Below are 27,895 nucleotides of genomic sequence, written 5' to 3'. Positions count from 1 at the left end.
GTAAAATTGGTTAAAAGGAAGAGTAAATTCATTGCATAAATTTAAGAGTTTTTTTTTATTTTTATTTTGAAGAAAACGAGTGGATAACTTACTTTTACCTATAACTAAGAAGAAGCATTGAAGAGACACGTCTGGCTGCTTCCAGACTGATAAGAAGATTTATAAAAAGAATTATTCAGGTGAAACGAAGTTTTTTTCATTGGCTGATTTGGACACAATTAAGAGTTTTGATCGATTTGTTCTGAATTAATTCAGGCCAGTGTTCCTAGATTTATTAATTTCACTTATAGTGTGTTCAGATTTAGTGGTGTACTACAACAAGCAAGTGAATTATTTGGAGCTATCTTACGATATTGTAAACCCACTAGAAATTCAATACAATTCAGGGCATTTAAAGTTTTATTTTGGGATTGGTTAGGGAAGCGATAAAACCAAACTACGGTTTGTCCCATGCTATTTAAACGATCTAATAGTAATAATAATTTACCCCATATATAGAATTTTTAATTTAATTTCGCCTCTCCCAAATAGTGGAATTACGAGAGGTTTTGATTTCTGAATAATCTTTGACATTGATAATTTATATATAATATCAAGCAAAAATAGCCTTATGTTTTAAAGAGATTTTACTTTATCTGATACTTGTACCATCAATAGACATTTGTAGCACTGTTTTTATACCTCATTATTTGGAGAAATTAAACGTTTGAGAAACAAATCATTGTCATTTACAGGCACAATATGTCGTGCAAATGTTTACTCAAGATTCTTGCTTCTTGCTAAAAGATAAATCTAGTTCTGGTAGGAGCAAAGATACTGTTTTACTGTTGTGCAGTTAGAAGTGGAGACTTTTATTCCATTCTATAGTTAGTCCTTTATAACATATGTCCTAGTGGCCAAAAAGTCAATTTTAGCAAATCTACTAAAGAATTTGTTTTATAGAAAGGCAATATTCGTAAATTAACCTTGTAGAGAAATACTGGCTAAGGTCCAATTTAGCGTTTTATTGGGTCATTTTAGCAGTTCTTCAATAAAATGTTCTCCTTGTTATGGAACATTACTTTTGCTCCAATTCATTGATATTGTTTTCTTTTATATTTTTTCCACAACACTTAAGAACTAGCAAAATAATAATAGAAGAAGCAGTTACAGAAAAGAGTAAATAATTCAATAATAATAATAATAATAATTTGAATAAAAGTTGAAGAGACAATGAACTGTTAAAGTAGAGAAATATACTCGTAGATGGTAATAATTGTCAACTGATATGATTGATTCACAGAAAACCTAATTTCCTTAATGATAAATTTTATGAAGTTTTTTATTATGATTAATTGTACGTTCCAAAAACTTTTTTTTTTGTTATTAAGCTTCAAAAACCTTTGTAAACGACAGAAAATCAGGATAACAAATGTGTTACTCCTTCTTGAAATGTATTGTACAAAATATGCATCTCAGATTTATATATTAGTAACTTATATACGCTTACACTTTTATATAAAAGTTATGGAATATGATATATAATTTATGAGATTTATAAAAGTATAAGAGAGTGGCTAACACACTTTTCTCGTAGTTGAAGGGACCGTCGAAAATTTAATGTAATAAATCTGTCACAAGCGTAATAACACTTCTTGCAACAATAAAAGTAAAAACATAATCCTGTAGAGACTCGTATATTTCTGTCTGGACACTGACTGTTAACTCCAACCGGTTAGAGTTAACTGGCTTGTCTAGAACTTATCTTTTTGGCCAGTAATGTTAAAACCGTAAAGAATTCGAGATTTCAATTTTAGGAATTACTAACATATTCTCATGAATCATAGAGATTTGGGCCAGTAAGTTCGCCATCTTTTTCCTATTATTATTAAAAACAATTATTATTGTTTGGGACTCCAAGCTCAGAGAACTGGGCGTGATTTTAGTGTAAATTTGTTGAAGATTTGTCTGTTTTTTGTTGCCAATTTCCAGAAAACAGCAAAAATTAATTTCCTAATGTATAAATTACTAGTGTGTTCAATAACGGTAGAACTTTATCTAAATATATATTCTTTAGATATAAAAAAAATAATGAAAAAAAGTTTGTAAAAGTTTAAATGGAATAAAAACAATGGAATTATGGACACCAATTGAATTGAGCTTGCCTCAGTCAGAAATCCCATGGCTTTAATTGTTTTTTTGTACCCACATACATAAATTGAAACTGGTGATATTTACTGGTTATGCTAAAACATTGTTTGTGGACTAAATACGTGATTAAATGTTGTGATTTTTGGGATAAATACAGTCACAGTCACAAGAAAAAAAATGGCATATTGAAAATAGCCACTGAATTGAAAAAGAAGGTATGGGCAGCTAAAATTCTTCATTATCGGTCATTTTTTTCGGCAGCTGTCTAATGTAGCGGATCTAACAGATGGGGTTAATTTATTGGATTTTAATGGTACATCTAATAAATTATCATTTATCTTGCCATGTAAAGAAGTGAAGCAAATTATTAAATATTTACGGATATATTCTCAAGATCAGATTTCAAACATTCTCAAGAGCAGCTTTTGCAAAGAGAAGGAAGAAACAGCCTCTTAAATAAGTTTCGTTACATTTGGAATGAGTTTTGATATTTTGTTTACAGAAAAGAATAATAATGAAAAGTTGGACCTAACAAACAGGTGAAATATCTGCTTCTAGAACTATTTCTTTTGGTTAGTCGAGCATACGACTCACAAAGCACACCGAGTCTAATCTAATCTCAACTTACCTTTAAAGTTTTGAATAAGTATAGAATGAATATAGTGAAGAACTGATTTGTGCTGAATAGTTGCTTCTCAGACAGTTAAAAAATCTATTAGAAACTGTTAGATTAACATTTCCATAATCTAATAATAAAACGTAATTGTTTTTTTAACTTTTCTCATGTTTAAATCAAAAGGATTTAAAGTAGTGAAGAAAACTTTAAACCTGGGTGGTGGTTACATTAATGAGTAAAGTTGGTATGTTGTTGGTTGTCGCCTTCAAGCAAGGGAAAGTCTTGAAGTTTCAAGTTTGCAAGCGACAAGTTTTATAGTTGCTTTGACGACGTCCTTTTGTAATAGCCTTCAAATAAAGGAAACATCTTTTGTTTACGATGAGATTCATTTATATTTTTTATTTTCTAAAACTAGGTCTTTGTTTTGTTTTTTTAAATAGTAGTTTATTACAAAGTGAAAATTTGCTAAACCATCTCGTGGTTACACGAGTCATGTTAAAGATGATCTAGTTTTACAAAATTGAAGGTAAGCTCCTCTTATTTGTTGGTTAAAAAACTGTTAACAGTGAGTCAGAGTATCGCAACTTCTCTAAGTAGTTTGTGAAGCAAACAATAACATGTGCGACACAAATGCGGCATGACCCTTTTAAAGGGCAAAGAGTTGTGTGGAATGTAAATGTCATTGGCCGCTGGAAAGCCTAGCAACTTCCTGTTGGGTTTGCAAAGGAAATTAAGTGGTCTGACATCGGTGAAACCATGAGTGAAGAGAGAGACTAACTGTCTCTCTCACAGCGTGACGTTGCCTCTAGGAACGCTAACACGGATCACTTGATAAAGTACAGTTCATATCTCAATCATGTTATAAAAGAGTTAAGGGTGGACGATAAGTGCTGGAGATGACATGCAAAGCCGGAAACCATGAAACCGGAAACAATGGAAAGGGCAAGACTAAGCCTAAATAGATTACAGAAATTAAATCACAATCAAATAGCCAATTAACAAGGGAAGGGATTAGCCATGCAGTTAGCGTACTGGGCTCCCACGCGGAGGTCCCGGGTTCGAATCCAGCTGCTGACCCTTAGATTTTCTCTTCCTAGGAGCTTCTTACAGCTCACTGTCCGGTGATGGACAGTGTTGTCTGTAACGAGAGAATACTGTCTGGAGGCCGGCAGTGCACTGAAAAAAGCTCTGGGCGCCAATAACCTCAGATGATGACGCGCCTTAAATCATTAAAAAAAAAAAAGCCAAATGCATCAGCAGTTGGCTGCTAAGTGCGCTTTTATGAGAAACACCATTTTACACTATAAGTTCAGTCTCAACTCGTGCTGGAAAATAACGAATACAGTCTGTACTCTGGCCTATCCTATGTAACGGATCATATCGTGCAGTTGTTCTAAAAAACATAAGCACGCAACGGAGAATTCTCTGGTAAATCTTTTCCACCAAAAAGCAGGAAAAAAAAGTGTACGAAGCAAAAGAGGAAATCATGAGAAAGTGGCTCTCTGAAAGAGAAACTAGGCTGCTTTTTAGAATCTGATCCTGGGCTCAGCTGGCAAGATCACGAATAGCTTTCACCGCAGCGTTGAATCTCCGTCTCAGGTTATGCATATTAATGCACAATGCGGACATCTTAACTAGTTGTTGATGTGTGAAGCAGTTTTGCAACATTCCCCACCAAAATGAGAAAGAAGTCAGCGAAAACCCGTTTATTTTAGATTACCTTTAAATAAATGATAATTTCGAAGAAACGTTTAGTTCATTTATTATTCTTATCCAAGCAACATTTGTTGTCAGAATGTAAAACAGCTGCTGAAGTTATATACAATAATCTAACTCTAATAAGTTTCATTCTATTATTAAGGACATAAAGTCTTTAGTTTTCAATAGAATCAGTTAGGACATTGTTACTTAAAACTAATTCCAGTCAACATTGGAGAAACCAATAAGAAAGTAACTGATAACTGGAAGGAACAAGCTCATTACTTAACGTACACGGAGAGCCCACGGCGAGAGCTTGCTCACCCTTAATTTTCTGTTTCTAGGAACTTCTTACAACCCACTACTCGGGTCAATGACGTGAACATTCTTTAACAAGGGGACACTTATTGGAGGCCACATTGTACAGTAAAAAGGTTCTGGGAGCAAATGGTGTTGACTTGTTTTCAATAAAAATAAATAAACATATACAGTAGAAAATTAGTAGACGATTATGACTTGATGATTGAAATAATCATCTTGATTTTTTCACAGCAGAAAGAGAATCAATTACAATGATTGAAAATAATTTCAAATAAGTAAACTAATTTTCCAATCTAAGGCTCGTCTCCTTGCAACAAAATATTACGAATGACTTTATTTTCTAGAAAGTACAATTTAACAAAAAGTCCAAACTTCGGGGTTTTCATAATTTAATGAGTGCATTTGGACAAAATGTTCAAAATTCTGATCTTATCTATAGAACAAAATAAACCATAAATCGATTGGTCAAAAAAAGGAACATCATCGATCTAGGTCTAAATTATTTCTTGTTTTTTTTTTTTTTTTTTTTTTAACAAAAAAAGATAGCTGACGGTGACAGAATTCTCATTGGTAAACAGATAGCTCTCTCTAGCTGTTAGTTTCTGTAGCAGCAATAAATTTGTACGCTTGCTACTGCCATCTGTTGTTGAAACCATTAATCATGTCGTTTCTTCGCTTATATAATTATAGTTTTAATAATTATTCTGTAGTGAACATCTAAGCAATGATAACTGATGAGTAGCAACATTTGTGATGAATAATTCAATAAATTTAAATGTATTGCATTATTAGTTGTCAGAAACATTCATACGTTAGAACAGATTTGATGGTTTATGTGGCTTAGGTGTGTGCATATTAATTGTAACTATTCTGTATGTGTACTAAGTAACTATTTTGTTAACGCGTTAAATTGAGAATTTAGCTGGACTGATTTTTAAGTGGCTTTCATCATTTAATACAGAATTTTCTCGACGATGTTAAGGTGCCAACAAAGTGAGTCCCATTCTGTAGGATTGGTCATAACTGGCAAGACTGTTCATACCAAATAATTACTATAATATAATGTATCAAATGGGGATTCCATTCGCAATTTGACTATCAACAATTAAATTCTTAAAAAGAAAAATTGCTGAGGCAGGCCGAATGGTCCAAAATATGAAGCTTATAAGCCTTCCCCATCAAAATAGATTTTTCTTGCATTGTTCGATCTCTTGTCCAAAACTAACTCACATTAAACATGTATACAGTCAAGAGAACTTTAACGGGACACAAACACTAATTAAGAAAAGAGGTTATATAATATACACAAAATGTTTTTACCGAATTAGCAATGGAAAGTTTTATCCTTCACTAGGAAGACCAAGACTGGAGCCAATAAAAAAACATGTCATTAATAAGAAACATAATAAACAAATCGATACCTTAATCACGTCATTAACGGTGTGATATGTCAGCTGTATTTATCTTACTTAATAATTAAAAACTTGTTATCTTTCATAAATATGTTTTGAATTCACACGCACACATGTGCACCCTTTCACACATAAAAACATATACTTGAAACAAGGGTGCTTTTTAGAATATGTAAAGTGAACTCTAGTGTATATTGTACAAGATGTTGTTAGGATGACTTTGTTTTTTCCTAAAGTATCGCTATATAAATTGCCATTTTTATTGTTTACTGCACTATGCAGGATGTTATATACTATTTGAATAATTCATGCAATTTCTTATGTATTCTGAATTCATTTCTACGAACTTATTTCTATGAGTCAAAAGAGAGTTTATCTTTTTCTTTTTTCTACTATTTGTTTTAAAACTATTTGATTCAATGTAAACTGTTCAAAAGATAAAAATAATTTTATTGCATTTTCTCTGAGATGACGCATTGAACATCTGCTCTTGCTAAGGAATATAAACAATTGTGTTTCAAGACATGGTTGATTGAAGGCAAGAATATATATTCTTTATTTTAACCACCTTAGAAATATAAGGCAGCTACGATACGTGATATGAAGTTGAACGGAAGACCATCTGAAAAAAAACAGGCGTTATTTTAACTTTTTTTCAAAACAGACTAAATTCAAAATTGCGAAGATATTGTTTTTAATTCTTAGACGGTTTTCTTGATGTATAGCTTGCGTACAGATGGAGTCTAAGAATTAGATATCCTAGATACTAAGAGCCACACTGTTCTCTGCTTGTTGACACGCCGTTTATTCAATGATACTTCCAAGTAAGATTTGTAAATTCGCTCACTGCTTTTCATTTGGTGAGAGATTGGTATAATGCAAAATCGTGTGTACATAACATAGACAGTGGATACACAAATTATGTCCTGCAGAGTTTCCTTTGCTCTTTTCAATCCACTTGCAAATCAGTTCTTGCCAACAGACATTTTTAAACCTTATTTCTTATCTCTTGAACAGAGGTTCGAATTATGGAAGTAAAAATAAACGGGGAAAAGGTTAAATTACGTTTCCTAAGAATGTTATTCCTGAGCCCATACTTAGTACAGCATTTCAGTTCTATCTGCTAAACAATATCCGTAATTTTTGAGATTCCATATGTAAGGCACGATATAAGGAATGCCATAAATTCATTCTTTTTCAATTAATCCCTCTTCTTCTTCTTCTTCTTCGGAAGGCAATCCTCTCGAAAACGCATACGAATAGAGCTTCCTTAATTATCCTGTAGAATTTTCTTTTTATTAATTTTTATATTACTTTTTATGACTCATTAATAATATACCAACCAAGATAATAAGATATGAGGGAGCGAAATATTGGTTTTCAACCATCTAACATGTTGGAAAAAATTTAGCAGAAAAATAGTTATTATCTTTTACAGTGTAAAATAGTAAAGTCAGAAATGTGAATTTCTCAGTGAACGCCTACCACTTCCCTTATCTCTAAACGAGGGGACCCCCTTGTTTATTTTGTGGCCTAATGTGGCATCTACATAATATTTATAATTTTGTAGCTTATTTTTCATTCTAAATGTATATTTCTGGCAAAAAATGCGCACATTTCTTGCGATAGTTGTACGCCCTGCACAGTTTGGTTTACCTTTTGGATGGTTTTTAGAGGCGAAAATGCTAAGAATGAATTTGAGAAATTCAAATACAGCACAAAATATTTGGAAGTTACTGTAAATTTAATGTGAACAGGTGGGTTAACCATACAACAAAAATTGGGACATACGTTTTCAAAAATAAATCAACTTCTACATTCGTTTCAAGAATAGTTTTATGCACAGCACTTTTGAAAGGAATTTCCTGTCTTCGTGACAGTTAAAAGAATCAGATTTAAATGAATTGACTTCAGGGTTGCAAGCAGAAAAGTATCCTAATAAAAAAAAAAGGTCAGCTGGTTAGATTGTCTGAACTTTGTGAGTTCAGAGCATTAAACTGACAATCTGTGTGATGCTCTATAGCTCTGTTCACTCAATTATTCAGACTGACTTCATTTTGCCAATATTATCTCGACTGTAGAGGAGAACTGTGTAAATTTAAATAGTTATTTTAGCCATTGTTGATATTAATTAATATTAATTATATGGCAATTAATTAATTGCCATATATATATGTAGGTCTGTATCCATCCGAAATATTTCTGTCACTTACTAACTACATACAAAGATTTAGGTCCTTTTTTGCAGCTACAATCAGCTACAATAATGACTTAATAGAGTGTTGTAATTAGTTCCTCAATTCTTAAAATAAATTAATGAATATTTAAATAAAAATTATTTAAATTATAGTACAAAATAATCCAAATAGTTGTAATAGATTTATGTAAGTTTTAACATCAGAGGTAACATTGAAGCCTTTGAAAAAACAAAAACTAAATTACAGTTTTTACAAACTTAAATATTAACCAGTTAAATTGGTTTAAGCACACGTCATTATTACACCAGATAAACGCTTTAGTTATAAAATGGCTTGTTTTGTAAAATACTTATATTGTTGTATATTAAATTTCTATTGTAATGACAGAAAACTGTTATTGCTATAATTTCTATTTAAATTTGAAACATTTATTGAACTTAAATTTACAGTAATTTATTTAAGGAAAACATACAAGCAAATTTGAACATATTATATTATCTTAATTATTTGTCACAACATTATGTTCATACAAAATGTTTTACCTGAATATATATTATATAATATAAAGGAAACTTGAACTCATGTATATATCTCAAATGGACGGATTCAGAATTAATATTATTAACAATTTAAAGATAATGAATTTCTCAGCAGTTAGCTTCAAGGATTTAGGCCAAATAAGAAAACCCTAGCAGCTTATGAAGGCGGAAAAATTGTTGAATTTAAGAGAAGATCTTTGCCTTGCGAAAAACTTTTGGAAAAATTACAGAAGAGTAACTCAACGGGCAGAAGTTACACATTCTTTCACTTCTATTTTCTTAGGCTAATAGAAAAAAGCATGCATTTTTCATTTTACATTTTTACAAGCATACATTTTTTCAATGGCGAGTATTTTACTGCTTAAGCATGAGTATTCATGGATTCGTGCTTGGCTCTATATTGTTCTCAGTATTATTAATAATTTAGAGGCTATAGTTGACGTAAAATAATCACGTATGTAGACGACACTTCGTAGGTAAGCGTGAAGAGGGTCTGACAAGATAAAACTGAATAAGCAATCAAATTAAAGCCTCTATCTCCATTACTGATGGCTTCAGGCTGTACTAAATAAAAAATAATTCTGAGTATTGAAGGCGACAAAAAATAGCAGATTTAGCAAGAATCCAAATAAGAGAAAAAAAACATTTGAACAAGAAAATCGAACGCAAGGGACCGAAATCTAAAGCGCAGTAAAACATTGTTTAATTATTAAATAGTATTTGATTTTTATTTAGTTTTATGTACACTGTAACTGTCACAGGAAACTGTTAAGGAGGAAATATAAATCTGAACACCACCTGTTTACATTATTCTGTTACTGAATAACAATCTTTTGCTATAGAACATTGTACGAGTACTATTCCTGTAGCATTTCCTCCTTGAAACAACTAATTTTCTTTAGTTCATTTAATTCTCAGGGCACGTACAATATCCTGCAATTTTCTGAAAATATCCTGTGTCCCTTGTTTTCTAGACAATAATAAAGTTTTTGGTGTTTTTTTAAAAAAAAAGGTAATTTCATAAATATTGATTACCCTATGTATGTTTGTATTTTTTTCTCTACTTCACAATTTCAACTAGATAAAAAAGTTCCCATTCAACTGTAATGGCCGGTATAAACAAAAAAATAATCAAAATTCCCCTCACAACAACTTACAAAAAGTTTACAAAAACCAAAACATGGATTCGATAAACTACTACTTCCACTCAAACGAATTTCTTTAAATTTGAAATTCAATCTGAACATTTAACCATATTAATATCATGGACAGAAAAATAAGGAAATAAGAGCTAAAATGATAAGCGAAATATTGTATTTTGTCTTACGATTCCAATATTTGTAGTAGAACCAGAAGGTAAGTATTAGATCGTTCTATTTTGGAAACTGAACTTCAAAAACGATGGATAAAAATATGAAAATTAGTGCTAGAATAGCAAGGAAAATATTTAGTTTGACTTTCACCTCTAATATGCATATGATACTAGGGCAAGATTATACAGATTACGTCGTCTCACATTCGAAAAAGGATTTATAAAAGATTGAAAAATAAGGAAATAAGTACTGGAATGACTAGCAATGTAGTGTGTTACCTTTTACACTCTGAATATTTATAGCAGAACAAGATGATATATTAGGCCGCTCTAATTTGGAAACAAAACTTTATAAAATGTAAATTTATAATTCTATTTTCAGTAAGGGAAATTCTCGGGGAAGTTTCATCCCGTTTTTATTTTATTTTTTAGTGTTTTGATAAATATTAGCCTTTTTCTCGGTTTATTGCTCTTGATACGATGCAGGGGCGTACTAGAAGATCGTGTCTTTTCAACAAAAAATTAACGATGTTGAACTGTTTGTTATTGATCCTTTCGACACACCATTACATTTTCGAAAATAAATACTTGTCAAGAAGTGGCAAATCAGTAAACATTAAATGAAAATATTATGTACAATAGAAGGATGTATTTTTTCATTTCCGTTAGCTAAATATTGTGAGGGAAAATTCTTAAAAACTACTTCTCTAAAAAGGTTTGCGGTATTGTAGAAGTTGGAATACAAATCTTTTATAACACCTAAATGGCCAAAAGTACCGTTTTTCTACTAATGTCAAGATCACAATTGAAAGAGCACAATTCTCAGACTGACCCAGCACATTTGTTATTGGTCGGTAAATCATTATCAAATAAAGGAAGTCCAAGACACATTCTGGTTTCTCAAGTTATTCCTTCAACAATAATATATAAAAAGAAATATTGGTTATTCGTTAAAGGCTTGAAATAAAACTTTATATGTAATAAAAAAGGAAATGTGCCGTCACATCTCCCCCCAGAATCCCATTAAAATCAATGTTATCTAAGAAACAGTTTCAAATTTAAGTATGCGTAATACTAAGTGTAAAGTGTACTTAGATTCAACACAGGAGCCTTATCTAGATTGCACTGCCAAGAGGACTGATATTCTTGTGACTCAGCAATTTCGTTAAACATTTCATTCATCAACGTTCCAAGTTACGAGTTCTTCTAAAAAAAGTATCTAGAAAGAATGTAACAAATCAAAATAATAACCTATTTTTGTGTAGTGTAGAATAAATAATGTTCTGTTTAATACAAAAATATAGAAACTAATTTCACAAAAATTTGGGTTAAAAATAGCAAAAAATGTAAAATCAATTCAGTAAAAAAAACTCTTACATTCATCCGATCTCCTTCAATTCGCAAATTCGGTTTCTTTGTTTCTTAAGTTGCATCAACAGCTAAGGTCTTGTCGCTCGAAGCCTTTTTCGGTACAATGCGGGTCTTCGGACAGAGTTCTCATTTTGCCTACAACATATAGCTTGCATTGAGTATTATTCATTTTAAGAAATAGTTTAAGCCATTTTTTATCAAAACTAAAATACCGAAAAACCAAATGAGTTGTGTTATTATTGGTTGAGATATGTTCATCTAAAACCACATTCTTACCTCTCATGGTTTTATCTACTGAAATAGCAAGGAGAATTTCAAAGTAATATTAGAGAAACAGTTATATGAAGTAGCCATAGAAATGTAGCAGTTCTATAACATGTTGAAACGGATGGACATAGTAGCTTGATGATTAATGTGGAGGACAGGTGGTTTAATGAACTCTACTTGTTCCTGTTGGGACATGTCGCCTGAGGAACACTTTCAGCAATATTATTTCAACAGAACTGAGATTTCTAACATCATATCTGTTATTTATTGTTATTGCATTTTGCCACTCTCACTTTGGTACACAATGAGCTGTAAAAATATTCGAAGATATTTGTCGATTGTTTATTCTTAACCAGAAGAAACAGACATATAAGCATTCACAAATTATAGAAAAAAAATTTTATAACCGCAAACTCGGAAGTCTTTAGTCTTTATCATGTACTTTTTGTATTACGCTTGAAATTAAAGCTTGCGAGGCTATTCTCACAAAGATATACACAGCAAAAATTCACAAATAAAGATAGGTGCATGCCATTTTCTAAAAATATTTTGTTTTTTTTTCTAGTTATTAAAAGACAGCACAATTTTGACATTGTTTTTTCATGATCGCAAAGTGAAAGAGCAAAATCGTATGTTCAGGACCCTGAACAACCTCTCGGCTAGTCTCTTATCTTCTGCTTTAAGGCTTCAATCTCTTTTATCTAAAGACTTCTTAATCTTCCGTGTTTCTTTTCTTTTTTACTGGCTGCAGTACAGCGTAGGAATTAATCCACTCCGAATATGCAAATTTTTAAGGTTCGATTCCACAATATATTCGTCTATAGTGTAATGATAGTTTTAGTTTAGAATGAGCTAGTGTAGTGTCTTACAGCAACATTGTCAGGTGCGAAGGACCTTAGTTGTTGAGCACCTTTAAAAAGAACACAATAATAATAATAATATAGTTTGTTCAATGCAGAAAAGTCGTACAAAAATCTGAAATCTAACAGATCTCAATGGGCACTTGCTAGGTAGAATAATAAGAGAACACTTAATGATCATTAAGTATGAAATATGAGTAAAGATCAAAATCTCACTAAGAAATCCATGGTTACCGGATATTTTTACTGGTTCCCTTGTAATACAGTGGATGTTCATACAATAGTCTGGACTAGAAATAAAATAATCGCCTAATTTTTCAATCAGGACTTAACATCCAACCTAACTTAGGCGAAGTGCTGCCTCCGTATACCTTCTCACCTGAATGTTGAGCCAATCTTTGTTAAGCCTAATGTTAGACTGCGTATGCGCCAAAAATCTGAGATCCTTAGATTAAGCAAGTTCCAAACACAGGGATGGATACGAATAATGCTCCAAATTAGTTAATTTGTGTAATTTATATTAATAATTACATTTTCAGGATATATCACAGTCATTTCACTCAAAGTAACAAAGGAAAATTAACTTAATGGCTCTTAAGTTATCCTCTACTTTTTACTGACATTATTATTGTTTTTTTTTTTTTTTTTTTTTTTTGCGCATCAACAGCTGAGGTCATTAGCGCCCGGAGCTTTTTCCAGTGCACTGCCGGCCTCCGGACAGTGTTCTCTCGTTACAGACAACACTGTCCATCACCGGACAGTGAGCTGTAAGAAGCTCCTAGGAAGAGAAAATCTAAGGGTCAGCTGCTGGATTCGAACCCGGGACCTCCGCGTGGGAGTCCAGTATGCTAACCTCATAGCTAATCCCTTCCCTCATTATTATTGTTATTTTTAAACAAAAGGACCGTCGATCTTTGGTAAAAGAAAACCATTAAGAGACGGCAATGAAATTCTAGCTGTAAAGTGGAGCGAGCTACAAAATTAATACATTGTTTCCAGCTGTACGTGAGCCCTAAACTGAATAACTCCATCGCCAACATACAACCGGATATGTTCCTGAGAAACTTTTTCATAGCTTATGATAAATAAGTTTTTAAAAAAAAGGTATTTAAGTTGAACAAAGAAAAGGTCTATGGTATTATCTCCTCTTTTGTATAACTTTAAATATAAGTTAAGTAGGTGTGAACGGAGATAACACCCACATCTACTTACTTTAAAATCAATTTTATTAAAAAAACAGAATGTCTACGCATATTTTTTCTTCGTTTTTAATTTCCCCTTCATATTTTCACAAATTACTTGCCGACTATTCTTATCACAAGCATGCATTGTAGACTTTTATTAACATCCATGGTTATAGTCATTTAGAGCCGAATATAAGAGAAATCGGCTATAGAATATCTGGTACAAGATCACGTAAAATTTGTAATTAAAATTATTTCCAGGTGTGCCAACAACTATGGTCATTAGTGCCTGAAGTCTATTTCAGTGTACTGCCGCTCTTTGGACAGTGTTCTCTAGTTAGAGACAACACTGACAGTTTAGTAAATATTTAAGATAGTAAAAATCCAAGTCCAGGCAAGATTTGAACTTGGGATCTCTGCAGGGAAGTTCAGTGCATTAACCACTGAGTTACTATCTTTTTTAAAAAAATTGTAAAATAGATGATGTCCGGATGAAGAGAACATAATAAATTCTTAACTTTAAAACTAGAAAATGAAATCATTCAAAAGACAAGATAACCGCTACTATAGAGCTAATTAATAAATAAGTTGCATCTTGGGAGAAATTTGCATAGTAGGTATTATTTAGGTAATTGAAGTATGGTTAAGTTAGATTTCCTATTATGCACAACAATAAAGTGACGTTATTAAATTTTCAGTTTTAATTAGACTTCTTAAGAAAATGTTGGATTTACGGAGAGCGAGGGGATTAAATAATAGAGGGATCACTTAAATTATAACTTTGGCCAACGAGTAATGAAAGATTTAAATTAACAAAACTGAAGCTAGCAGTATAACTGGCAGCCATTACTTTTGAGTAAGTTTTGGCAGAGGGCGTGGTCGCAATGAAAGTTCCAGCTTCTGATTGGCCAAACCATCCGGCCATATTATATACCTCTACCTTTGCATTTTGACTGGTTAATTATTTAACATTGATTATTTATTAGAAAAATAATGTTTAGATTTTTTTTGACTAATTTTTCCCCCATAGGTATTTGATAAATTTTTAGAATATGCAATAAAATTTTTTTGTGAAAAATCTATTTAAATGCAATCTTAATTGTTGGTTTATATTATTTCCGAATCAAGGAAAAAGAAACTTATAACATATTTAAGTGATTTTAGAGGGAAAAAAGAATAAACAAAACCTACGGAGGTGTGGTTGAGGATCAATTTTGTAATGGCTTTGCTTTTCATTGGCTGGCGGATTGCTTTTTAATGAATACTGGTTACCCAAACATTATTGTATAAACATGAAGTTATAGAAATGATTAATATTTTAATGCTGAACAATATCTAATCCGAGCAGTAATGAACGGTTAGGATGTGAACCTTACAGAGAAACATCCTTAATTCTTCTAAAAGCTATCTGACCAGCGCCTTATATCTGATCACATATCCTATACACTCAGTGTTCAATGAGGTAGCCTCTTCCTTGTAATAGAAAGAAGTCTTTTTATGATCTCTAAAGTGTATTTACTGTAATATATTATTTATTTCAATATTATATAAATATTATTATCAAGTTGGAAATTTTGTGTATAAAATGACAAAATTGAGTGTCAATGACATCACCTTTACTTCTTTAAACTTATCATGCAACTGCACTTATATAGATGCAATCTTTTAGAGTTCACTGATTTGATGAGGTTCTGAGGAACCTGAATGCTACGCATCCTGGAAAAATAATAAAGCAAATCAAAACTAAATATTCAAAAATGTTTCAAACAATGCTAGAAGTCTAGACTGAAGTGTGAACTTCAAAATGATAATTAAATTATTATAATCATAAAAGGAGGCACCACGGTAGCCGAGCGTTTAGAGGCGATATCTGTAAAGCTAATATCGTATGTATTGTGGTACTGGATTCGATTCCCGGTCTTTGGCCTTGGATTTTGCTAGTCGCCTCCGTCCATGACACCTAATTGGTAGATGGACGTAAAGCCCGCCTGAAAAAATAGGCAATTAATTACTTACTTTAATCATAAAAGTGCCAAGAATTAATAACAAGTAGAAATAATGAAAAGAGAAATCGCATATTTACCTACTAAGTACGGCCAGGAAAGTACTTTTCTAATGTCGCACCGCTTTCTAAGTATCCTAGTAACCTGTATTAAAAGTAGTTAAATTTATCTATCTTAGGCTCCTCAGAAAATATAGTCTACAATAGTAAACACTTAGTTTAGACATTTACTTGTTAGGGAATAGTGTTTATAGATAAGCCAACTGATAACGAAGGTAGGGAAGTTTTGATTACATTAGGCCATTGCATCTAAGACAAAACATTTTTTTTTTTATCAAACCAATTTTTTATTCTGCAAGTGATCTAAACAATTTAATGAAATTTTCACAAAAATTATTTGAAAAACGCAAACTTCAACTACACTTTCCAAAGAAAAATTAATTCAAATGAAGATGCCAAACTTTTACTGGTTATACCAATGAACTATCTAGCTGATAACTTTGCCATTAAATAAAATAAATATGTACTTAAGTTTAAATCTACTTAAAGTCTATCGCTTTCTTTTATCTACTTTGCTAAAAAACTAACTTTAATCTACGTGATAACTTTTCAATGAAAAGGGTTTCAGAATATTTACATTGTCGCAGTAAATTCTGTCAGGAAATGTTGACACAATTTCATTTAAATTTTTTCTAGGCAGAATCTTGTTAGCAAAACGGAGTACTCCACAAGAAAAATGATCTTAAATGAAAGTGCTAGAATAGTAATTAGTAAAGCAAGCTTTTTTTAATCATACCTTCAGAGTTGGAGGTGCTGGATAGCAAATGACATGAACGGAAACAAATCAAACGATTTTGGAAGACGAATACAGGACTATGATACGAGTATAAACAGTATGAAGTACTATTATCTTTGGAAGTATGGTTATTGGTTACAGATGTTTTAAAGGGACAGCACAATACAGCCGGACTACTTGTGAGGTCTGGTGACCATCATACAAACTAAACAACTGGCGTGATTTGAAAATAATTTTTCTGATTTGAAAAGATTTTCCATCGATTAGATCTTACAAGAGTTTGTTTTCTCTATTCTTAGAGGGTTGTATTACTTGATTGTAGTAAGGTCATTGCTTTATTTTGCAGTGCTAAATTTGAACAATGTGGTAATAAAAGACGTTATCCAACATTGATTCGGAATCTTTCGGAATGAATGAATTTTTGGAAAATTTGAATGAAAGATTTAATGAAGAAAGAATAATGACAAATCCAGTCGTAACTTTTATTTTAGGGACTAGATCATTTTCAGGGTTTATTGACAAAGTAATACTTTAACATTATTATTTTACGTTTTAAAGTAGGTGCCTTCTGTCCTGTCTGCTTATGGAATGTGTGTGTAAAAACTAATGAACTTTTGATGAATTCCGTCAAAATAGAATTAGATATTGGAATAAAGTGGAAAAGAATGGAATGGAGTTATTAAGGCCATTAAATTCTTTAACCCAAGTAAGTAATATTTAATTTTTACACTTTCTTTTTATGTTACAGGTGGGGTATGATGGGCTGTAGGACTTCACAAAACTGTTCTAATGGTGTGCAGATTGGTCGGAACTTTTCGTAATAAAATTGAATTGTGCGTGATCATGGAATTAAATGATACATTCAATTTTAGCCTCAACGAGGTGTACAGAATACTAATTGAACACAAAAACGACGATCACAATGTTGATCCAGTGGCTGAAGCGATATTAATCGCTCTGTACGCTTTATTAATTGTTGTCGGTATATTAGCAAATTTGATTGTAAGCTTTGTTGTAGCACGGCGACCTCAAATGCATACTGCTCGGAATTTATACATTGTGAATCTTACAGTTTCGGATATGACTCTATGTTTAGTATGCATGCCGTTTACTTTAGTCAATATATTGAGAAGAGCATGGACTCTGGGTATTGTATTATGTAAACTAGTTCCCGCTTTACAAGGTACAAATATTATGGTATCAATAGGCACGATCACAGTTATCGCGTTGGACAGGTACTTCACTATAGTGAGAGGTCAGGACAGCGCAACCACTCGACGCCGAGTCATCATATCCATTGCGCTCGTCTGGTTCTTCTCCTTTCTGGCCACATTGCCAGTCGTCTTCTTCCAGGTGAGTCAGTCCAGCTTTCTTTTTATTTCATACATTAATATATTTTGGACTTTTGTCTTACAGCAACCAACAAGAGATATTAGGTAGATCTCGAATTATATTAGTAACACAGTTTATGATTTCGAAATTTGAAGTAAAGAACTGAAAAGAAAACTTTGTTTGGCTGTTGCCATTCAAAGAAGAAGTGTGTGATATAATACGAAAGCAAATTATTATATATTTATAAGTAATTGCGTAATTATGTCGTGTAATTGTTTTAAGTCAAGAAAAAGCATTAATACTTTACGTCTGGTTTATTGTTGATATTGTTTAAACCCCTCGTTTATCAACCAAATTCTCAAGAATCCCAATTTCCAGTTCCATTCATTGGTTTAAAGGTATAAACTTGTTTTAGTGATCTATATTGCAGTTAACAGTTGATAATATAATAGAGTAACCTCACAGACATTCTGATTTGCAAGGCCCTTAAAAGCAGTCATGTTCAGGTAGATTGGAAACACTATTTAGCCAATTTTAATTGGCCACATTAATCCTGAATTGGTTAACCACATGTCCTAGAACCCCGTCATTGTATTATGTAAATCTTCACCTCACCTATTCACTCGCCTACATAAATAAAACCTTAATTACACTTCTAATGGTCAGCTAGTTTCCATGTCACTAACGCTTTGCAAGGAATGTGGAAATTATACGTCGCTTCCATACTGGACAATTACTAAAGATCAATAACGTAGGTACTTTGTTCTAAACATGTTTTGTGTTAATGAATATTGAACGTTATTAAATTGAAAGATGATCTTCTATATGGATTAATATTATTACAAATATTTTCTCGCCTTGTTTATACACGACAATGCAGAACACCATAAATTAATTAAAGACAACGTAGGATGAGACCCAAGATAGTTCTAAACGTTCAAGGCGATTTTTCGGGCTAAAGAAGAAATCTGTCAAAATAAGAAAATATCTTAGAAAAAAGAAAAAACGAAAAAAAGTTGAAGGTTTACAGAACTGACTAGAATAGCGTCAGAAATGGACTACGAATATGGAAGAAACATTCTGGAATTGGAGCACGAAAAGGTTAGTTACAGGTAAACTCACTCGTAAAACTTTATCAGATTTTGGGCGTCAATTAGTTAAGATAAAGTTTTTTTGGGGGGTTTAAACCTAATAAAAATTTGTCCAAGAACTGAAGTTCTGTGTTTTTTCTTCAGAAAACCTTGAAACCAAACTCCAACAAAAATTACTAAAAGAAAAGAAGTAGCAAATATTGGAGATGAAGTTCTTTAGGCTCAATATAAATATGCATGTTTCAACACTTAAAAAAAATAAAATAAAATAACAAATATAAGTCTCATGGGCTGAATGGCTGGCAGATTGCCATATTACCCTTAAAAACATATAATCCTTTACTCGACATATATAATAAAATATAGAATAATCTTAGACTCCTTATATTCTTGTAATGAATTTTTATTAAAACATTACCTTGAATTTGCATAGTAATGAAAGTAAAATGTAGAAATAATGACACTCGAAATGACGACCATTAAAGATTATCTTTAGAAAGTTAGAAAAAACACTTACAGTTTTATTGCAGCTATTTTGCCGCATCATTGCTAATTATTTCCAGTTTTTTGTATTCTAATGTTTCATATTCATATTATAGATAGAAAAAGAAACAAACTATTTTTCACTCAATTCTATTTATTTAGAAATTGCGGTCCACCACGGGTCAATCCTCAGAATATTTGTGGATTTGCAAACATATTTTATTAAAAAATTGAGGAAGTACATACTGGCTTTGTCAAATTATTATTTAAAATTAAAACTATCATAGTTAGGGCTGCCGTATTTGAGCCAGACACTTATCAAATTATGTGCAACACTTTCATGTTCAATGCAAAGGAGTAACCATTTACTTACCTCTTAAAATTTAACAACTGTCACTTGAAGAAGATCTCGAGACCTCTGGCGCTTCACTTGATAATCTTCATTCGATTCCATTTAATCTAATTCCAGCTGCTGCTAGCCATCTAACTTTTAAAGAAAGACGTTAAGGCCTTCTTTTTTTTTTTCGAAAGAAATCCAAAAAATTCTTCGATTATATTTCTACAGTTCTATAAACTGATTTTCTTTATTTTGGAAATTCTATTGTTCCAAATCCAAGATTTTAAAGAAAAGTAATATTATTAAGTCGAATTGATTTTAGTGAGACAAACGTAACAAACTCTCTCCATTCTGTTTTTGCAAGGAAGTTCTGTTTCTCTGTTTTCTTACTCACATTTTAAAGCACGCTGTTTATTAGTTACGCCCTATTTACAAATACGAATATAGTTAAAAACAATAGATTTAAAAATATTGAACAAAATTTTGGCGTCTTTTTATGTGACAAACAAACCAAGCAATTAAGTAAGAAGCAGTATTTCACCAAAAGACTCTTCTTGAACAAGTTACTGGCGGCAACAATAATCACAAGAAGAAATTAGCATGCCTGAACATACATAAAACGTCAAAGTAACTTAACTTCATTCATCACTGATAATTAAGTACTATTTAAACGTGTAAAAGATAAATTAAACTCTGGAATACTACTACTCGTATATCTGAGTAAATATTTTCATTCCTACTCTATACAAGTTAAATGACATCAATTATGAATATATTTTACTGACTTGCAACAGGGAATTAACTTCGAAAGTGGAGCGGTTACTTTTAAAGCTATTCTAATTACTTTGATTAGTTAAATACTTTAAAATAGTGCAATCCCTGTGTTTAAAACTTTTCAACTATTTCTATGTATTCACCATTCACCAATCATATACTTTTGACATTTATTAATTAAAACTGTTAAAGGGAAATTTTAATGTTAGAGGGAAATTCTAGTAATTGCCGCCAGAACATAGCGTTGGTAACATGGAGTCTTATTCTAAGTGTAAATTATAATACGTTCTGTATTTTGTATTGTGCCCTTTTATGTGATTAGTGTTTTGCTTAAATAAAGTCTTAAGAATTTATAACGTGTCTTCTCAATTTAAGAACCATTCTATCATCAATTCTATCAAAAACTGTCCGATAGGACAGTTGTACAAGGGTTGATCGTCAAAAACTGCAAGAAAAAGCGTAACGTTAAAAAACACCCAACTTTGACCTTTTTTTCTCTGTCTAAAAGATGAAATGCCCAGATTTTCTTTAGAAAAAAGGAAAAATCGTCCTTTAAAATTGTAATTTTTTTTACAACAACCCAGATCTAATATTTGAGTAATAATTTAAGTCTGAAAATGTTTTTTTGTCTCTAAGGTTGAGAATAATGAGGGAAAAATCATTTCTTGCTTGTTGTTTTTGTGCATAACCTACATGTTATAATGTAGGTATATAACTAAGTCCATATTATATTAACCGTATACAATTCGCCCATTAAGCTCTGAATATCATGTCTGTTATTATAGTTAGCTGAAACACGCTATCAAAATTCAATGGGAAATTATCTCTCACGAGCAATATATTAAAGCGTTCACCATCATTCCAACGTTATAAATGACCCGCTATTATAATAGCCGTTTGTCTCGTTTGCTACAAAGTTTGCTTTAACGACCAATTAATGGCGTCCACATTGGATGAAGCTAAGTGCATAAATACATTTAACATTGTAGTGAAAGCTCCAAGTAGTCTAGCTTTCAGTTATAGAACAGCGCTTAAAGTCGATTTTGTTACTTTCGGAATAAAGACTTCTAGAAGTTTTATACTGATTTAGCTAGGTTTACCAAGTTTAAAGAACTTATCGGAGATAGATAAATCGCGAACTCAAAAACACTTTCAGTATAGTTTTACTTTTGATTGGCAAATTAAATAAGGAACATTATAATCGAGTTAGCTAGAAAATAAATTGAGTAGACGGTTGATAAAATTCCAGAAACTCCTGAATCCAATTTGTAAATTCACACTATGAAGTAGTGGTGCTTAAATATTTGATACATTCTCAATAAATAAGATTTCTAACATTCTTAAAATTTGGAAATTTTATTATAAATTAGATTCTCATAACTAGGGAACGGATTCGTATGTATTTACATATTTTTTTCTAGGCAATTTACAGACGTTTTTCAACTAGAAGTATTCATACTGACACTTTTTAAGCCGTTTGAGTTTACTTTTATTTCACATATTTCCACATATTTGGATGTTATCGCATATTTGATTAAAATAAATAAATATTTCTACATATTTAATCAAAATATGTACATATTTTTTCACATTTTTCATTTTGGGCATATTTTCATAATTGGGAGGTGGTTGACAGGAACTGTGAACCACAGACTGTAGGGCTGTGAATCACAGTGGGTACAATGGTTATTGTAATTTACACAGAATGCTGCTAAACAGTGATGGGCACTTGTTAGTTCTTTGAAGTTGTCTGTTCCTTTCAGCTCGTTCGTTGAAGTGACCAATTCATTTCGTTCGGTCACTTAGTGTATTCTTTTTTGGGTGAAATGCCACGAACATCGGCCTCAAACAAACAACTGGTTGCTAAATATCTTTGCGAGTTTCCAGCAGAACTTTTTCGAAGTGATGGAGACATTTTGTACTGCACAGCTTGTGACAACCGCGTTTCTTGCTCTCAACGTTCCCAAGTCACCCAACATATTGCCACCGGATCGCACATAGAGAATAAAAACAGAAAGAAAGAGAGGACGTCCTGTCAAGCCTTCCTTACATCTCCATCATCAAGTAAGTCTACTCTGAGTACAGATCTGTGTCGGGCTTTGGTTAGAGCAGATATCCCTTTCCACAAACTTAAAAATCCTCATTTCAAAGGATTTTAGTCGTTACAAGTCCATCTTACGCCCAGATCGTCGTCACTTTACGATCCAACATTTGAAATTTCATGTGGTTGCAAACAATTTCGAAGAGTGAAGTTTTCAAAATTGAAAATTTAACACATCTTTTTATAAATAGTAAAAATGTTCTTTGTTGTATAAATCATTATAACTTGTAAAAACAAATTATTTTGTTCCTAATAAATTATTTTAAATTGTAAAAATGTTCTTTTCTTGTATAAATAATTATAACTTGCCCCCCCCAAAAAAAAATCCATTTTCAAAAAAAAAAATGTTCATTTTACTTAAATATTCCAGAAAATATTTTAAGAAAATCACATATTTTCCACATAATTGACGAAAATAAATGCATATTTTAATTAAATATTTGGCATTTTTAAATACAGGGAAAATGCCTCTATTTCCGGAAGAAGTGCCTTTAATAGAATATTTACCGAAAATATTGTAATTAAAGATATAGATGTATACAATTAGTTGTGCGGCAGTTTTAAAATTAAAAAATCTTTACGAAATTCATTTGATTCTAGGAGAGAAAATTACCAATGGACTTCAAACCATAATAACATGTAAATTAGAAACAAAAAAAAATATATTTAAGAGCTAATTAAAACGGCCAATTCATTCTAGTTAACTAAGTCTATTTAAAAAATAATTTAATTAAAACTCTTTTTCGCAGCTTTTGGTGTCTCAAGCAGCTCAAATGGTTTTGGTTATGCATTTAAATTTTTCAAGATGATAATGGTAGTTGAATGAATTTTGTGACTTGAAATGCTACTGTAATATTAAGTTGGTTAAAAGAATGTCGTGATGTTTATTGTTAATAAGCGCCAGCATTTGTGGTCGTCGAGGACAGGAGCGCCTTAAGTCTTAAGTGTGCGATTGGCTATTGGTTATTGAACTTGGTTATAAGTAATTATACACTTCAATTGTAAAGTAAGATGTATCGAAATAAGTTTTCCTTGTCAAGGCTCATCAACCTCAAAAGGACACTTTTGCCTTTTTCCTCCAAACGGAACATCATTCTATGGCATCGTTAAAATGAAGGCACATGATTAAGAGCATTAATTGTTGTGTGACTAGGATTTATTCTTTTATTTTCTTTTGTGTTATAATTTTTTATATTGTTTCAGATAATAATATTTAATTTATTCAAATATTACTGTCAGAATGGTTGGTAATAAAAGCTTAAGATAGAACTGAAAGATACGTTGCTCCACTTTACATACATTTACTTATTAATTGTATATCTGTACATACTACACGATATTAGCATTACCTGTTCGTTTATATCAGCGTAGTTGTTAAACATTAGTTGAACAGAACTCATAATGACACTTAAATAGAGTTTGCAGATAGAATTACAAGGTTACAAACTATTATCATTACCACTCTTCTACGCAACATATCGAGCAGAATACAACATAACGCATCTTACTTAAATTACTAATTGCAATGAAATACTTTCTTTACTTCTTTTCTAATGTAAATTTGAAATATGTTTTTCCTTTGCGCTGTTACTTTGAAATTACGATGATAATTTTCAAACAAAATATGGGCGTTTGTAGTTCTAAATATGCACACTTAATTTTGAAAAATTGCTCTATAAATCTACTTACATTTTTTTTCCTTAATGAACAAATGGATTCATCAACTCATATTAGATATTTTGTGGCATCAAAAAAATGAACTGATTAAATTCATATAAATTAAAACTGTCCAGTAGGACAGCTGTATGAGGGTTGATTGTCAAAAACTTAACGAAAAAGTGTAATGTTGAAAAATATCCATCTTCGGCAATTTTTCCCCCCTCATTTTCAATCTTGAGGTTACAAAAGCAAAGGTTCTTCCCAAACCGTATGGGTTGCTGAAATCTGCTGACTCCCTTCCTCTAAATGAAGAGATGATAAATACCCTACCAATTTTATTATTATTAGATATATCATCTAATGCTGATTGGCCTTAACGTTCCATCATGGCAAAAAATAAAATCTGAACAAGTATTCATCTCCAAATTACGTACAAGAACATCTTGAAATAACCAAGAAAATTGCCAATTTGGTAAAAGCTCCTTGAAAGGTAACCAGTTTAGTCAGCATATTGACATGGATTTTCCACTAACAAAAGAAAGGAAAGCATGTGAAAAATTCAATTTCTCCCACTGAATACAACTTCTCTCTTTTTCTAAACTAATATTGATTGCTAGACTCTTTACTATTAATTTAATCTAACTCACAACAAAGATTTCTCAATGTTCTTCATCTCCGTCTGATTATTAATCTCCCACACTGTTACCCTCACTCTTCCGCATTCAAATAAGTCTCTATTTACTGACCTTAAAAATAAATTATCTCAACTGTGAAACTATTCATAAATTCTCAACTGAATTCAACCCTAGTTCGGCAATCAGACTCCCCGGCATCTCTAAATTATTTCCGCTTCTGAACAAAGTACTTCCTCAAAGAAGTCATCAATTTTTCTTTAATAATGACGTTTATAAATAGAAGTTTTCGAGATCAACATAATAATAACTCCTTGCGTAATAAATCACCATTTCGAAACTCCAGCTTACCTAATAAATTTTCTTAAGATGATATAATATAAAGGCCTGCTCGGTAAAAAAAAAAACTCTCCATACTTTTATTAAATAATTTTATTCAAAACCATCAGCTGTAATTTTCTGCGCGTACTGTACTTTGAAAGAGATCTACTCTGCCGTTGAAGGATAACTAAGATGGCTCCATCAAATGCAAGCACAAAAAAGAAAGAAACACATTCTTTTATTTCCACATTTTTTTTCCTAGATGGAGGTTTCATTTTACACAATGTTTTCTCAACTCTTTATTAAATTTCTCTGATTATATTTCTTTTTTTTATACTTGGCTGAATAATACAAGAATGGTTTAATGGGCAATGTAATATTTTGGAAGTAGTGGTTGGCTCTTGCAATATTAAAAATAATTAATTTTAAACAATTAACCATGGAAACATCTCCAAAGGAATCTCGGTAAGGTCTGTGGTGACTTCATCGTAGAGAAGTGAAATAATTAAAAAGTGTATATTTATGAACAAATGCGTAGGGAGTTTGTAGTAATAATTTATACAAAAATCATCATTTCCTTCAATAAACTATTTTTATCACATTTAAATTGGGACTTCTTTCCATACAGAACACAGTTTCTTATGAAGATTGTGTTGTTAGTCAGTCCAAAGAGTATCACTTCACATAGCACTGCAGCATTTAACTCAATAAGAAACAATACTATTTCACAATAAATGAATTTCATCGCTCCTTTCACCGAAACTCAATGGGTTAATTTAGACACAGTTTACAATACTTAAACTTTCACTTATTTATAGCAGCATCATGCCCTTAATTTTAATTAACTTGATCACCCTTTGAACCAACTTAGCCCTTATATATCTAACGAAACAATTACAGAAATATTGTGACTCCCAAAAGACAGGCAGCAAAAATTTGACCGATCTTTCAGAAATTTTCAACCATTTGTCCAACTTTAATTTTTTAAACTTCATTTGAAATTTATATTTTTTTATTTACATATAATTTTTTAAAACGAAATAATCATTTAATTTCGCTTTACATCTTAGACTTTAATAGAACTTTACATCTACCAATCAGTCTATTTATAAAGAGGTCCATAATAATCAAATTCGATTGAACTTTATTATGCTATTTAAGTCAGAAAGTAGTGATGGTGATTCCCTCAGCAAGTAGTCTCTATTTTCTTTAAACTAAAATAATGAAGTCATCTACCGTGTAAAATGTAAAAGTAATGCTTTTCAAAAATTGAAAACTCCAAATTGGCATCTTGGACAAGTACCTTTCAAGAGAGGGACTTATTTACTTTTAATAAGAATTGGCAGTGTTCCCAATTTTAATTTCATTTATCCACAAACTGTTCTAAACAACAGTTTTAGAATTACGGGATAAATTTGAAAATAAAAAACAAAAATAAACAAACAAAAAATAGAATATTTATTGCAATAAGAAAGAGGAATTGGAGAATGGTTGATGACTGGAGATGTATTGCGAGTTAGAAGAGATTTGATTTTTTTTTTTTTTAGATATTGTACGTCTGTGTTGTCCAAATATAAATAGTAAATAATGTGTGCTCGCTTCCTCTGTATCCTTGACATCTGATCGATGAACATAAACAGACTTTGTCTAAAAATAAGCATTGCCTTTCCTCAAAACAAATGGATAAATTATTGAATAAAATTCAATTTTCTCTAAATTTATCACTTCCCAGTTTAAAAAACACGGAAATTAATGTTTCATCATAATTAATATTATTTTCAATTCACGAAAAACTCTCACGGTAACTTATTTTAGCTGACAAAATTTCTGAACAAACAGAATACGGATGAAACATTTTAAAAATCGTTACACATTTACATGGGATTTCGATTTTAAGGTAAAACTAAGTGATTTATTGCCTGACCTATGCAGCCATTGTCTATTTTTTCTTGCTTGAATTCGTGATAGCAGTTCAATTTTAAACTAAACTCGTAGATTCGACTTCAGCTTTCAATCAAAAAAATGTTAAAAAAATTATGTTATACAACAATGTTCTTCAAATTTGTTCATTATCTATTTAATATGTGGGACTCCGGAAATCGTCAGTTTGAAAATTTATAACTATTGCAATTATACATCTTACGGCCAAAGGCTAAACAAACAATAAAGTAAATATTAAATGTAGCGTAACAATAAATTGGATTAAATAGGAATTAAAGTTTGGTCAGCCGGGTTTTTACTGGCAATACAGCTTAGCTATAGTGAACACAGAACATCCTAGTGACCCATGCATCAATCCGCACAGCTGTTGTGGATGCCTTAGTTGCTTTAGTAATACATGCCACATCTTAAAATAGATGAGAATTTAATAGGAGATTTTAATCTAACGATAAAAAAATTGAGCCTCAGAGATCCAAGAAGAGATAGCAAAAGAGAGGAAGCCAAAATATGGAAGAGAA

The 27,895-nt window shown here is 31.5% G+C and overlaps 1 protein-coding gene and 1 long non-coding RNA gene across 5 annotated transcripts in view; one reads left to right on the top strand and one right to left on the bottom strand.

Annotated features, from left to right (window-relative positions):
• LOC141452675 (neuropeptide F receptor-like) overlaps positions 1-27,895 on the top strand; it is a 290,310-nt gene that overhangs the window by 55,485 nt on the left and 206,930 nt on the right. The window contains exon 2 of the mRNA XM_074125062.1: positions 17,455-18,059. Within this exon, the coding sequence (XP_073981163.1) occupies positions 17,496-18,059 (564 nt within the window). The 5' untranslated portion in view covers positions 17,455-17,495. The remainder of the gene's footprint in view (positions 1-17,454; positions 18,060-27,895) is intronic.
• On the bottom strand, positions 8,552-16,840 carry LOC141452685 (uncharacterized). 4 transcript variants are annotated; one of them, XR_012457536.1, is made up of 6 exons: positions 16,707-16,840; positions 15,992-16,055; positions 15,750-15,896; positions 15,523-15,624; positions 11,604-11,732; positions 8,552-11,445 (listed from the first exon to the last, which is right to left on the bottom strand). It is a non-coding gene; the product is annotated as an uncharacterized lncRNA (long non-coding RNA). The 4 variants fall into 4 exon arrangements; XR_012457538.1 differs by having other exon boundaries at positions 15,753-15,896; XR_012457535.1 differs by having other exon boundaries at positions 15,523-15,896.

The sequence above is a fragment of the Rhodnius prolixus genome, unplaced genomic scaffold (genome assembly GCF_049639745.1).
Source record: "Rhodnius prolixus isolate KJV_2025 unplaced genomic scaffold, Rpr scaffold_3, whole genome shotgun sequence".
NCBI classification, from domain to species: domain Eukaryota; kingdom Metazoa; phylum Arthropoda; class Insecta; order Hemiptera; family Reduviidae; genus Rhodnius; species Rhodnius prolixus.
The sequence above is the reverse complement of the archived record's forward strand: the minus strand, read 5'-3'. Positions and strand labels throughout refer to the sequence as shown.